General features: G+C 34.8%; 1 protein-coding gene across 5 annotated transcripts in view; it reads right to left on the bottom strand.

Annotated features, from left to right (window-relative positions):
- Positions 1 to 15,900, bottom strand: part of VPS50 (VPS50 subunit of EARP/GARPII complex) — a 127,688-nt gene that overhangs the window by 19,972 nt on the left and 91,816 nt on the right. For all 5 annotated transcript variants that reach the window (XM_519203.8, XM_063814745.1, XM_009453622.4 and 2 more), the window contains 2 exons: positions 15,338 to 15,459; positions 4,846 to 4,926 (listed from right to left, as the gene is read on the bottom strand). In XM_519203.8, coding sequence (XP_519203.3) covers positions 4,846 to 4,926; positions 15,338 to 15,459 — 203 coding nt within the window. The remainder of the gene's footprint in view (positions 1 to 4,845; positions 4,927 to 15,337; positions 15,460 to 15,900) is intronic.

Here is a 15,900-nt window from a genome sequence, read left to right as displayed (position 1 = left end):
CCTTACAGTCATTCATGACTCCCCTTCTTCCTCACCTTCCACATCCAATCAATCACTAAAACATGCCTAAACAGACACCTCTCTTGTTTGTTCCTTCCCGATGTTACTATTTAAACAGGTCACAGGCTCCTTAGCAGTCTTGACTGGACTATTCTAAAAGCCCATGAATAGAGAGCTCTGTCTCTAGCATCTCCTATTTCTATGCCAGTTTCCACACAGTTAACTGATTGATTTTTCTACAATACTGATGTGAACTTTCTCAAATAGAGATGTGATCATAACACTCCCTGGTTTTAAAGCCTCAATCCAACCCTTCCAGGAAAAAGTCTATAAACATGTTACCATGCTATTACCTGTTTACAACTGACTCTAGCCTAAAACACTGTTCCCCAAAATATCTTCCCCCTACTAGAAAATAAACTCTACATGGGTAGGGAGCTTTGTTTGGCTTCCCCACCTTCCCCTACAATTGTATTCTTAATTCCTAGAACAGTGCTTGGCACCATATATAGTGTTCAACAAACAGATACTATATAAACATTTGTTGAATAAGGGTGGCTCACTCTCCTATTTCCTTTAGGGATCTTCTTCAATGTTCCTTTCCAGAGGGATCTTCTCTAACTGCCCAAATAAAATTACACCCTTTCTCTCTCTGTCCTTCTCACCTAATTTCTTCATTGCTCTCAACACAATCTGATGTTAAATTAGATCTTCATTTATTCCTTAACTGCCTCCTCCACTCCGGGGACCATCAGTCTACCACAAAGTACCTAGGCATGCAATATGTATTGTTGAATGAATTAGTAATAAAGATAGCTATCCAACTATCTTGTATCTCATCCTGCACCCTCATCACATAGCTCGTTTTCTGTCTGCTTCCAATGCCTCTTAGAGTGCTCTCAACTTTCTTCTTAGTTCAGAGTTGTAAATACCTATTTCAGAACAAGTCAAAGAATGGTGAGGGGACCTAAAACTCTGAAACATGAAAAATGAATAAAGGAACTGGTAGAAGAAATGACTCACTTGGGCAAAATGGGTGGCTACTCAAAGTGGTCCAAAAGAGGTAGAAATAGAAATAACAGAAAATAGTTCAAGAGAGAAGCATATTTGGTTACATCATAACAAAGCACATTCTATCAGGCAGACTTAAGGCAAGCAGGGCTGCTTTGGGTGGTTACGAGTTCCCAGAAAAACATCACTGGAGATGTTCAAGCAGAAGCTGACAGTTACTAGGTATGTATGAATGCTGTACAGGTTAAGTGAGCACAGATAAGTTTCCTTCTATGAGTAAAAACTTGGAAGATTATACTCCAATAGTATAACAAAACTCTAAGCATCAAACACTTCTGCTTTTAAAATATTGTATAATTAAGCTAAATCTGATATGAATTTTCTGACAATATTGTACAATCTCAAACTCAAAATAGCTCAAGGATCCCCATGAATACCACATACTTATAATAGCAGTTACTTTTAAATTTCATTCTTTTGGATTAGATATCATATACACAATATATTTATAAAACTAAAAGTTTCTTTGAATTTAGGTACTAACTAGTTAATTAGGGATAGAACAGGGAGGTGGCTCTAGAAAATAATGGAAGTCAAGGAGAGGGTATATCTGTAGTCTGAGAGAATACAGTTATCTTCCATATGACAAGAGGAGCCAAAAGCATTTACCTAACTACCTCCTTAGTGCCTCCAACACAAATGCACTGAGTTCCCTTCTACTCAGGGAGCTCTTTCACAAAAGCATTCTTTAGAAGATCACTGGAATTGTTGCCCCCACTTCAAAAGGCTTTCATTAAAATACCTTCCTTTGTTCCCAGTTGTATGCCTGGCATTTGAGGCATAAAATTTATGATAATTATTTGCTTAAAGACTCAAGTTCTGTGTTTATATTTAGGAAAATACGCTTGAAGAGAGCAAGAGAGTCACGAAAATGTCAAGCTGACATAAATAAATGGTATGTGCTTACTGCACACTTAAATAAAAAGCTCCTAAACTGGCTGTTTCAGTTTATAGGAGTACAATAAGTAAAGGATATAACCCTTTAAAGATTGAAAAATGAAACCTTAACCACCTTTATTTTCACAGTGAGAGTCACATTTTTTAGCCTTTCCTGCCACCAATGTACTACTACAAAGAGAATTCATATTTATGAATTTTTCTGGACAAATTTAAAATACTTTTTATTATCAAAGATTTAAAGTTGGCTAAAGGCCCAGGTGCAGTGGCTCATGCCTGTAATCCCAGCACTTTGGGAGGCTGAGGCAGAAGGATCACCTGAGGTCAGGAGTTCAAGACCAGCCTGGCCAACATGGCAAACCTGTCTCTACTAAAAATACAAAAACTAGCCGGGCGTGGTGGTGACAGCCTGTAATTCCAGCTACTCGGGAGGCTGAGGCAGGAGAATTGCTTGAACCTGGGAGGTGGAGGTTGCAGTGAGACAAGATCTTACCACTGCACTCCAGCCTGGGTGACACAGTGAGACTGTCTCATAAGCAAATAAATAAATGAATAAATAAGTTGGCTAAAGATCTTAAAGCAAACAATTTAGTTAGCATAACCAAATGGGTAACTAAAAATTCAACTTTCTGCTGTCACTATCGCCTATACCAGCTTCCTTTCTTACTTTTCCTATTAGACAACTTTTCTTAAACTTTTATTTGATGTGACAAACAAATTTTCTTAGTTTACATTGAATTTACATGATAAATTATTTCGGGTGGCACTTTTAAGACCACAATGATTCTATTTTGCCTTTTACAGCTTAAAGAGAAGTAAAACTTAGAATATCTATATGGAGAAAATAAAATTACCAAAAAAGTATTTATTAAGATTTTAACTGACATGCAAGAGAAATATAAGGAAAAATATTACTTCCATCTAGTTGGTTTCAGATTGATTAAGCTATAAATTATTTTAGTAGCCAAAGAATGTATTGAGTAGCAAGAAATCAATTAATGTACTCTGCCATTGTAAATGCAAATTAATGAAGTGAAGAAAATTAATACATACCAGCTTAAAAAATCCTGAGATCAAGCAAGTTCTAGTAAATGACAAATATATCTTCTAAAATAACAAACCAATGTTTATCAGTATGAGTAATAATTCATTATACACTATGTGGTAAAATCTGAGGCAGAAATCCACATCTTAAGGGTCAAATCTAGAACTGGAGTTTGATGATCACAAGATAGTAGCTAGCAGGGATGACACAGAAATGCCAGGGTGAATGGCCCTAGTGGTAAAATCTGGCCCATCAATCTTGGGACTTTCAGTAAGAACCAAGAAAAACTTTAGCTGTGGACTAAGATCTGGAGAATAAGATTTGATGCTCAAGGTTATACTTAAGTATCAAATAAGAAGAATCAAAATCGAAACACAGAAAACTGCAAGTAGGGCTGAGACCAATGGATTTTACAAAACAAAGACTAAAAGCAAAAAAGAAAAGAAAAAAGAGAAACAAAAAGGGTGGATCAAATAAGGAGCCTTGACTCTGAAATTGAAGATCAAGGATTAAACAAATATCAAAACCAAAAAAACAAGCCAAGTTATGCCAAGAAACAAGAAACTCAGCGACTGGGGTATATTCACCTACTCTATGAACATTTACTGAAGCAATGTTATGTGCCAAGGTAAGTGATATGACTATATTTTTAAAAATGTGTTGGGTAAAAGGATCTCCAAATGTTAAGAGAGAAGGATACCATTTATTTCTTCTGCCCAAACAGCGCTCACCTGAGATATCAGTACATGCCTCACTCACATTATTCACATCTCTGCTCAAGATCCCCATCCTATCACCGCTTCAGTTTCATCTTAGTACTCATGAGTATCTGACACTATGTTACACATTTGTTTTGTCTCTCTGCTCCAAAAAAATACAAGTTCCAAGACAGGAAATATCTCTTCTGTGCACTGATGAATTCCCAGCTCTTTAACAATGCCTGGCATATAACAATTGTTGCAACAGTATTTCTTAAAAGAATTAATAACCATGGCTTTATAAAAAGCTTCAATAACAGAGGTAAGCAGATAATATAGAGCTTATGAAAAAGGAGGAAAATGATTGCTTGTTTGTGTTAGGTTGAAGGAATAAAGGAAAAGTCAGAGAAGCCTGGGGTTAAAGTAGATGTGGAGAAACGTCTGAATAACATAAATTTCCGGCTACAGTGACCAACCACAAGAAAAAAAGTTTTTCTCATTTTAAATGCTTATGTTAGCTGAAACAGTACAGGAGGTCAACCCTGTGTTGCTATCTAACCTATCTTCTTAAAACATGTATTTCATCCTGTGACAACAGTCAAGAACCAGGCTCCCTACTACACAGCAAAATAAACCCAAACTTTCTCCTTGAATTTCAAAGCCGTTTATAAAGTGTCCCAAACACTCTCTGCAACCTAACTCTGCAGCATATACCAGTGTCCCAATCATAAGATCTGTCAAACTTCGGGCTGCACCCACCTCAAGGCCCTTGCTCACCCTGTGTACCTTAATTTAAAGACTTTTCTCTTTCCCATTAATCCTATGCCTGGTCTTCGAAGCCTAGCACAAGTGTTACTTCTTCCTTTAGTCCTCCTCTGATATTAGTTTTTCACATAAACCTTTCTCTTCTTTGAACTTGTGCTAGATATATGCCCAATATCATATTCTTTTATGTATACTAGTTTCTCTCTGATCAGACTATAAGCAACCTCTGTTTTACTTCCTATATGCACTCATTTAATTCTGAGGACTCAGCTACTCAATACATATAGACACACATTTATATGAAATTGATTGAATAGCTAATTTCCATTTTATATAATCCAAAAGAATTTATTCCAATTCGTTACTTACTAGATCAATAAGGCTTTCTTGTATTCTGTTTAGAGTTGTTCTTAGTCTACTACTACTAAGGCCGAGTCCAGTTGATTCCAACTGAAAAAGAAAAAGGCTTGTTATATCGTTCTAAAGATCATCTTGCAAATGTTACATCTTCAAATTAACCAAGATATTTGATGAGTTTTCACTCAGATACGTAGCCTTCAGAGGGTTTCCAAATTGCATTTACAAATTCCAGCACATCAAGCAAAGGAGTCAAATCTCAAGGGAACCAAAGAAACATTTACCTGTGTGCATTTATAGGACACACTAACATCTATCAATCTTAAGAATTATCAGGAGAGAGTTCTCCAGAATTTCTTTCTCGCGAGTCATTATTTTTAGTTGCAAAACTTGAGATTTTAGATAAACATATTACACTCTGTTGTATGTAAGGTATGCTGTGCTGTGTTCATGTGGCAGCATAACAACATAAAGTTATTTATATTTTTTGCTTATTTTTCTTATACAAATTAGCGATAGCTTAACTCCTCATTCAAAAATCAATACAATTTTCTATTAGGCTTAGTAAACATTTCACAGTATAGATAGAAATCTATTCACTACAACAAAGCCAAAGCATTTATAAAAACCTTCACACAAGAGCATAAATGAGAAGGGTAAGAATAAGACATGAAAAGCCAGTTAGTCAGCTCCTTGTGTGATGATTCCATTGATGAAAATAAATTTAATTTAGAGGTAATCATACATAGTTAAAGGCATTTGGAAAAATGTTACAATGTTCTCTATGAGCCAATAAATTTAAAACATTAAGAGTAAGCTATAAAATGTATGTCATTAACATAGTCATAGAAATTATGTATGTATGACTGTGACTATATACACACACAAGCATACATGAACATTTATTATTCCTCTTCCTCTCCCATTTGAGATACAAGAATGAGAAATTATTTACACGTGTCAGAGAGTCTTACGTGAAAATAGTTGTGCCATAACACTGTGCAATAAAACATGAACTAATTTTATATGCTAATTTTATAATATTTAATACATTTTATTTTCTCCAGGTTTTATAAACTTCATTAATCCATTTTTCTTCTATTTTCATTAAGGTATTATTTATATATAAATTACATTCAGTCCTTTTAAGTATACAGTTTGATGAATTTGGTAATAGCATACAATCTCGCAACCAGCACCATAATAGAGTTCCCTCCCCCTTAAAAATGTCCTCATACCTTTTGCCCTTATCCCCTTCCCTCACCCTTAACCCCTGACCTGCTTTCTCTCACTGTAGTTTCTGCCTTTTCTAAAATTTCATATAAATGGAATCACATAGTATATAATCTTTTGTGTTTGATGTGTTTTACTCAGAATGCTTTTGAGATTCATCCGTGTTGAGTCTGGTGGTATTTTGTAGTGTTTTATTGCTTTATTGTATTTAGTAGTATGGATACAGTGCAATCTCTTTACTTGTTCAGTTTACTGATTCGGTCAATTAACATTTGGGTTCCAGTTTTGGGCTATTTGAATAATGTCACCATGAACATTCATGTGTGTGTCCTTGTCGGGACATATATTATTTTCACTTCTCTTGGGTAAATAACTAGAAATCGATTTTCTAATTCATATACTAAATATGTTTTTAACCTTATAAGGTACTTCCACGTTGTTTTCTAAAGTAGCTGTACTGTTTTCATTTCTACACACAATGTATGTGAATTCTATTTGTTCCATGTCATGGACTAAACGTTTGTGTTTTCCCTCAAAATGCATGTTGACACCCTAACCCTTAATGTGATAGCATTTGGAGGTGGGGCTTTTGGGAGATAAAATCAGCTTTAGCTGAGGTCATGAGGGTGGGTCCCTGGTATGATGGGATTAGTGCCATTATAAGAAGAGACACTAGAGAGCTTACTATCTCCTTCCACATGATCAAAGGAAAGGCCATGTGAAGACACAGGCAGAAAGCAACCATCTGCTAGCCAGAAAGGGTGCTTCCATCAGAAAATGAATTGGCCACCACCTTGATCTTGGACTTTCTAGCCTCCAGAACTGTGAGAAATAAATTTCTGTTCTTTAGCAGCCGAGTCTATGCTATTCTGCTATGGAAGTTGGAGCAGACTAAGACTCCACAAACTTGCCAATTCTTAATACTGTCAGTCCTTTTAACTAGCCATTCTAGTGGTTGCACAGAAGTATTGCAATGTGCTTTTAACATGCACTTCTCTGATGACAGTGATGTCAAACATCTTCTCATGTGCTAATTAGCCATTCTCATACCTTCTTTTGCAGTGCAGATACCTGATAAAATCTCTTCCCATTTTTTACGTGGGTTGTTTTCTTATTGAGTTATAAGAGTTGTTTACACTTTGTGTAAACATGCCCTTTCTCAATATGGTTTGCAAAATTTTCTCCTGGTCTGACTTGCCTTTTCGTATTTCTACCTCTTTAGCAAACGTTGTTAACCATAAGGAAGCCCATTTTATCAATATTTTCTTTTATGCTTCATGCTTTTTGTGTCTTTTCAAAGAAGCATATGCCTAACCCAAATGTCACAAAGATTTTCTCCTAGTTTTTTCTAGAAGTTTCATAGTTTTGGAACTTCTTTAGGTCTTACAAACAATGTTTATTTATATTCTTGTGTATGGTATGAAGGGGTTGAGGCTTTTTTTTTCTTTTCATACTTATATCCAAGTGTACCCACACCACTTGCTAAAAAAACTATTTTCTCTAATGAACTGCCTTAGTGCTCTTTTCAAAAATCAGTTGACCATGTAAGTGTGTCTATTTCTGTTGCACTTATCTACCATTAGGCCAGTACCACACTTTATCAATTACTGTAGCTCTGGAGTAAGTCTTTGTGAAATCAGGTATAAAAATCCTCTAACTCTGGTCTTCAAAAATGTTTTGGCCATTATGAATCTTTTGCTTTTTGTATCAATTTTAAAATAAACTTCTAAATTTCTTCAAAAAAAAAAAAAACCTTGTTACAGTTTTGATTGGGATTGTACTGAACCTATAGATTTGGGGAAGACTGCCACCTTTACAATATTGAGTTTTCTAATATATGCACATGGTGTATCTCATTATTTATTTACATAGTCTTTAATTCCATTTCTAATGCTTTAGTATTTTCAGGGTACAAGCCTATCAAGTTATCTGTTACATTTCTAAAAAATTTTGATGTTATTATAAGTAAAGCTTTTAAAAAAATTTTTTTTATTTTCAAACTTGATTATTATTGATTTTTTTATACTGACTTTATATTCTAGGAGTTTGCTAAACGTACTTATTAGTTCTAGAAGCTTATTTGTGGATTCCTTAGGGTTTGCCATGTCATCTGCAATTAAGGACAACCTAACTTCTTTTCCAATCCATATGCCTTATATTTCTTATCTTATGACAAAGGCTAGGATCTCCAGCACAATTGTTTGGGTTTTTTTTTTTTTTTTTTTTTTTTTTTGAGACAGGGTCTCGCTCTGTTGCCCAGTTGCCCAGGCTGGAGTGCAGTGGTGCAATCACAGCTCACTGCAGCCTCGACCTCCAGGGCTCAAGTGATCCTCCTGCCTCAGCATCCCGAGTAACTGGGACTACAGGAGCAAGCCACCACACTTGGCTAATTTTTGTATTTTTAGTAGGGACTGGGTTTCACCATATTTTCCAGTCCGGTCTCGAACTTCTGGGCTCAAGTGACCCTTCCACCTCAGCCTCCCAAAGTGCCGGGATTACAAGTCTGAACCATCATGCCCAGCCTATTTTTTATATTTAAAGTATGTCTTTTTGTTTTTTAGTGTGGACTTTGTTTTTAATCCATTCTGACAATCTGCCATTTGAGAGTTTAGTCCATTATCATCTAATGTAATGATTAGTTGAGTTTTCACCTACTGTTATATTTTATCTCTATTTTCCCTCCTTGGTTCTTCCTTTCCTGCCTTTTGTAATTATATATTTTTAGATTTCTACTTTAATATTCCTGTTGGCTAAAAGTTAAAGTTATTTGTATTATGTTTCATGGTTGTCCTATGGATTACAATACTCATCACTGCTTTACTAATATACAGAAATCTTGCAATCTTATACATCATAACCCCCCACATACTTTGTTGCAGTTTTTATATGTAATACATCTACATATATTATGAACTCCAGGAAGACTATGCTATGATTTCAGTGTTAAACAGCTCTATGGTTTATAAAGAAAGTGGAAAAAGAAAAAAATTATCTTTTGAATTTCCACAGGTAGATTCCATTACCAACGCTCTTTACTCTTTTCTGAGGATCTAGGTTTTCATGTGTTATCATTCCCCTTCAGTTTGAATAACTTCCTTTAGGAATTCTTATATGTCCCTTGTGACAAATTCTCTTAGTATTTTTGTTCCTTTTATCTAAAAGTATCTTAATTTCACTTTCATTCTCGAATGACGTTTTTACTGGATATAAAATTCTGAATAGACATTATTTCTTTTTCTTTTGTACCTTCAAGGTGTTAACTCTCTTCTCATCCCCATAGCTTTTTAATGGGAAGTCAGCTGTTAATCAGATTATTGGTCCCTTTTATATAATACATCTACTATGGTTTTCAAGAAAAAGTTTCATCATAGGTACTCTGCTGTACATTTCTTTATGCTTCCTCTTCTTGCTGTTCATTTAGCATCTCGTGTCTGCAAAATTTTGGCCAATGTTTTTTCAAATATTTTTTCTGACCCATTCTCTCTCTCTTCTTCTCCATCTAGTATTCCAATTACATGTATGTTTTACCATGTGATATAATCGAACGTTTGTGAGACTTTTTTCCTTTTAATCCTTTTTTACGCTCTTCACTTTGTATAATTTTGATTTATCTTTAAGTTCACATATTCTTTCTTCTGTCATGTCCATTTGGCTGTTAAGTATATTGAGTAAATTTTTTGTTGTTTTTTGAAATTGTATTTTTCATTTCTAGGATTTCCCTTTGGTTTTTTATTATTGTCACTACCAGAATTTACTATTTCTCTGCTGAGATGTTCATGCATTTAAAATATATTTTGTTTTAATTCATTGAAGACAAGGATAAAAGCCCATTTAAAATCCTTATCCCTTGGTTCCAATATCTTAGAGTTAAATTAGATTGATTTGGTGCTGTGTCTGTTAGGTAAAGTTGGATTACATCACCGATTTCATTCTGGAGATTCTGGATACTAGTCATTTTTCTCCCATAAATACCATTTCCTTTGTTTTCAGTACATAAGTTTCTTGGCTGGGCTTTAACTATAATCTGTCTCTTGTGCAGCAGCTTTGGTCTCCGTTTATATTTTTTTTCTTTCACTGAGCTGCAGTCAGTTTGTTCCATATAATCATGGATCATGGAATCACATATCTCACAGTCCGAGATATAGGTGGACTGAATTTGGAAATCCTCTCTCTGGATTTTTTTCTTCTGAGCGTCCTCCACTATTTTCAGTGTTTCCAGTTTTCTAGCTCCACTTTTCTGATTCTCCAGTCCATAAAAACTTCAGGTTTTCCTGTGCTTGTTCCCCACCGTGGGCCGCATGGACTGCACTTAGAACTGAACTAAAAGCCACAGGGATAAAGTTTATTTTCATAGCTCCCCTTTCTCCCATCTGCAGACTAGCATGGACCCCCCACCACAGTCTATTTGCTGCTTCTGTTTACTCTCCAGTGTCTTCAAATAGTTGCCTTTTCTATAGTATTCAGATTTTATAGTTGTTTTCTGCAGGAAATCTTATCTAGAAAGGTTTTAGTCTGTCATACCCGGAATTGGAAGTTAATTCATTTTTTTAAATATATAGATACCTATTTATAGGCTCTCTACAAAGAAACCGTTTTACTAATGAAAGGTAACCTTAAATGAGGCTCACAAACTGTTGTCAAGTAAGAACCTTCGTAAGATTTACTGGGATGGCAAATAATTAGATCAATCCATATGCCATGAGTGTCTGCTATGTGTTTACTACTGTTGTAAGTAAGTTACAGAATGGTCTTCACAAAAAAATGTGAACCAGAAAGACCAAAGAAAACATAATTTAAGAGGTGAACAATGGAAAGCTGGGGACAAGGCAAGATAAAGCAATACTATGAGTAGCATTATTATAATAGAATCCAATGGATCAGATATAAAATAGAGCATGAGGTAGTAGGTTATAACCAGTTCAGTGAATAGCAGGAGTTTCTGGAGGGAATAGTATTAATAGGAGTAATCCTTTGAACTAATGTATATACTGTGTCCTCAACCAATGATTTCTAGAAGCCAGAACCCCTGAGAAAAAGATACTTATTTTTCCACAAGAAGCATCCATCTAAATTCTCTCACACAAGTCCCTTTCCTCTGACAGAAAAGCAGATACCACCACATTACCTGTTCTTCCCATTCTACACATTACCTGATTCCCCCTCCCCGGTACCACTAACAAACATTCAACAGCTAATGGGGTAAATTTGGAGTATTTATTTATTTTTATGAGTATGAAAAATTCTGTGATTTCTAATGGGCCTGAAAAGCTTATTCTCTTCGGAAATTAAAAACTACCACTTCAGTATTATACACATGCATGTGCTTATTTGTGCTATTTATTTATAGATTTTCTTTGTTTCAGTATAATTAAATAGCTCTTACTGAGTCTTACAGAATTGAAAATGGTTTAAATATAAAATATCAGATTAGTGTGTTCATAACAAACCTTAAATCAAATATGCAATATATTTTACAATAAGTACCTAACTATGCTTTGCTAAATTTCTGGGGTACTAGTAAATGCCATTCTGAAAAAATTCTGTGTCAGTATATAATGAGCTGGGAAATCATGCCCAAAACCATTTGGTTCCCAAAAGTTTCAGAAAGATCTTATTTTAACACATCTTATCAATAATGTGGTCTGGAACTGTTCTGTCCCATATGATAGTAGTCACATGTGGCTATTTATATTTAAAGATTAAATTAACTAAAATTGGATACAATTAAGAATACAGTTCCTAAGTCATTAGTCATACATATTTCAAGTGTTCAACAGCCATGTGTGGCTAGTGGTTACCATACCAGACATTGCTAATATAGAACGTTTCCACTATTGTGAAATTTCTTAGGACTGGTCTAGAGGCATGGCCCAAAAGACAAAGTAAGGCTCACCTACAACACTAAAACATTCTGACAATTAGCTAAAACTCTACAATGTCTTCCTCAATATTTATTTAGTGAGTTTCCAAATTCAGGGTGATGAATTAATACATACGTTATAGTATATAAATTCTGTAGCAACATTTTGTCACTGGTCATATTAGCATTCTTTCTAAGTAATATTTTTCAGAATTAACCCAGGAAATTCAGGTCCTATATAAAATGATTATGTCTTTGACATACTTGTGATCACAGCAAGGATATAAATATTTATATAATGAATGTAGTTATACATTGAAATTTACATTTTTAAAAAGATATGAAACATAAGTAGTATTATATTCATAGGACTCAATGGAATGTTTTTACACAGAAAACTGTCAAACATCTATGCAAACCACATAATTAATTTTAAAGTATCAAATTAGTTACCTGCCTAATATTGTGTTATTTTCTGTGAGTAGCAGAAAAAGATATACTCAATAAGAGCTTTGGAAACACAGAAAGGAGGTGCAGAAAAACATTAATTCTATGGCAGGTAGATGGCTCAGTTCAGATTTTCAATTATTTTAATAAATATTTTTCATTATTTTTTATTTTTTTTTCTGGGTTTCAATACTGTATTATTTTATTTTATTTTTTTATTTTATTATTATTATACTTTAAGTTTTAGGGTACATGTGCATAATGTGCAGGTTAGTTACATATGTATACATGTGCCATGCTGGTGTGCTGCACCCATTAACTCGTCATTTAGCATTAGGTATATCTCCTAATGCTATCCCTCCCCCCTCCCCCCACCCCACAACAGTCCCCAGAGTGTGATGTTCCCCTTCCTGTGTCCATGTGTTCTCATTGTTCAATTCCCACCTATGAGTGAGAATATGCGGTGTTTGGTTTTTTGTCCTTGCGATAGTTTACTGAGAATGATGATTTCCAATTTCATCCATGTCCCTACAAAGGACATGAACTCATCATTTTTTATGGCTGCATAGTATTCTATGGTGTATATGTGCCACATTTTCTTGATCCAGTCTATCATTGTTGGACATTTGGCTTGGTTCCAAGTCTTTGCCATTGTGAATAGTGCCGCAATAAACATACGTGTGCATGTGTCTTTATAGCAGCATGATTTATAGTCATTTGGGTATATACCCAGTAATGGGATGGCTGGGTCAAATGGTATTTCTAGTTCTAGATCCCTGAGGAATCGCCACACTGACTTCCACAAGGGTTGAACTAGTTTACAGTCCCACCAACAGTGTAAAAGTGCTCCTATTTCTCCACATCCTCTCCAGCACCTGTTGTTTCCTGACTTTTTAATGATTGCCATTCTAACTGGTGTGAGATGGTATCTCATTGTGGTTTTGATTTGCATTTCTCTGATGGCCAGTGATGGTGAGCATTTTTTCATGTGTTTTTTGGTTGCATAAATGTCTTCTTTTGAGAAGTGTCTGTTCATGTCCTTCGCCCACTTTTTGATGGGGTTGTTTTTTTCTTGCAAACTTGTTTGAGTTCATTGTAGATTCTGGATATTAGCCCTTTGTCAGATGAGTAGGTTGCGAAAATTTTCTCCCATTTTGTAGGTTGCCTGTTCACTCTGATGGTAGTTTCTTTTGCTGTGCAGAAGCTCTTTAGTTTAATTAGATCCCATTTGTCAACTTTGGCTTTTGTTGCCATTGCTTTTGGTGTTTTAGACATGAAGTCCTTGCCCATGCCTATGTCCTGAATGGTAATGCCTAGGTTTTCTTCTAGGGTTTTTATGGTTTTAGGTCTAACATTTAAGTCTTTAATCCATCTTGAATTAATTTTTGTATATACAAGGTGTAAGGAAGGGATCCAGTTTCAGCTTTCTACATATGGCTAGCCAGTTTTCCCAGCACCATTTATTAAATAGGGAATCCTTTCCCCATTGCTTGTTTTTCTCAGGTTTGTCAAAGAAAGATCAGATAGTTGTAGATATGCGGCGTTTTTTCTGTGGGCTCTGTTCTGTTCCATTGATCTATATCTCTGTTTTGGTACCAGTACCATGCTGTTTTGGTTACTGTAGCTTTGTAGTATAGTTTGAAGTCAGGTAGTGTGATGCCTCCAGCTTTGTTCTTTTGGCTTAGGATTGACTTGGCGATGCGGGCTCTTTTTTGGTCCCATATGAACTTTAAAGTTGTTTTTTCCAATTCTGTGAAGAAAGTCATTGGCAGCTTGATGGGGATGGCATTGAATCTATAAATTACACCTTGGGAAGTATGGCCATTTTCACGATATTGATTCTTCCTACCCATGAGCATGGAATGTTTTTCCATTTCTTTGTATCCTCTTTTATTTCATTGAGCAGTGGTTTGTAGTTCTCCTTGAAGAGGTCCTTCACGTCCCTTGTAAGTTGGATTCCTAGGTATTTTATTCTCTTTGAAGCAATTGTGAATGGGAGTTCACTCATGATTTGGCTCTCTGTTTGACTGTTATTGGTGTATAAGAATGCTTGTGATTTTGCAAGGCTGGTTCAATATACGCAAATCAATAAATGTAATCCAGCATATAAACAGAACCAAAGACAAAAACCACGATTATCTCAATAGATGCAGAAAAGGCCTTTGACAAAATTCAACAACTCTTCATGCTAAAAACTCTCAATAAATTAGGTATTCACGGGATGTATCTCCAAATAATAAGAGCTATCTATGACAAACCCACAGCCAATATCATACTGAATGGGCAAAAACTGGAAGCATTCCCTTTGAAAACTGGCACAAGATAGGGATGCCCTCTCTCACCACTCCTATTCAACATAGTGTTGGAAGTTCTGGCCAGGGCAATTAGGCAGGAGAAGGAAATAAAGGGTATTCAATTAGGAAAAGAGCAAGTCAAATTGTCCCTATTTGCAGATGACATGATTGTATATCTAGAAAACCCCATTGTCTCAGCCCAAAATATCCTTAAGCTGATAAGCAACGTCAGCAAAGTCTCAGGATACAAAATCAATGTACAAAAATCACAAGCATTCTTATACATCATTATCTTTTAAATATACTAGTGACTGCTAAGGTTGTTAACCAGCATTTAAAATGTCTCATTTACTGTTTTGTATTTTACAGGGAGCCAGATTTAAATAAAGCAACCTGTACATTTTTCATTGCCAAAATATGTCAAGGTTAGAAACAGATGTTGCACTTTTTCTGCCAAAAATTTGAATGTGTTTATCATACCAAAGCTTAAAATTAATATAAAAGTAAGGCAATAAGGCTGACAGAAGGCTGATATCAATAATTTTGTTTTTGATGCATAATCCCCAAAATAATGTTATTTGTGTATCTTCTATAGAGAGAATGAAAAACTTTGACATTTATAAAATAAATTTTAAAAGAAAGATTTTTTTCCCTCTAAAGGTGGACTTACTGAATCATTCCGACCAAAAAAGGTATATATTGCATACAAGTAATAATCAAATAGTTGAGACATGAAATGAATAACATCAAAGGCAATTGGCTTAAGAATGTTCATCATCTGCATATATTTTCCTGAAAAGAAAAAAGAATAAAAAATTAAGCAGAACAAAATTAAAATCTGTTAGTCTATAATTATAAAAAGACAATAAAATTACTATACTAAAATATTTAAATATAATGAAACATTGCACTCCTTCACAGTAGCCATGTCTCAAGTACTCAGTAGTTTCATGTGGCTAATGGCTATTGCATGGGACAGCACAGATTATGAACAGTTCTATCATCTTGGAAAGTTATATTGGAGAGTACTAATATAAATAATACAATGATATTTTCCTCTTACTACATTTTACTGTTTCCCAAATTTGTATGGAACTCCTACACTCTTCTACAACTGACACTGTACAAACAAACAACATTGGTTCTCTTTTCTAGGAGTTTCCATTTAAAATAATTTCTTTGAAAATGTGTAAGTTTAATAGAGTAAAATAAAATATATTTAAGAAAATATTT

Source organism: Pan troglodytes, chromosome 6 (genome assembly GCF_028858775.2).
Source record: "Pan troglodytes isolate AG18354 chromosome 6, NHGRI_mPanTro3-v2.0_pri, whole genome shotgun sequence".
Classification (NCBI taxonomy): Eukaryota; Metazoa; Chordata; class Mammalia; order Primates; family Hominidae; genus Pan; species Pan troglodytes.
Note: the sequence above shows the minus strand (reverse complement) of the source record. Positions and strands in the feature narration are given on the sequence as shown.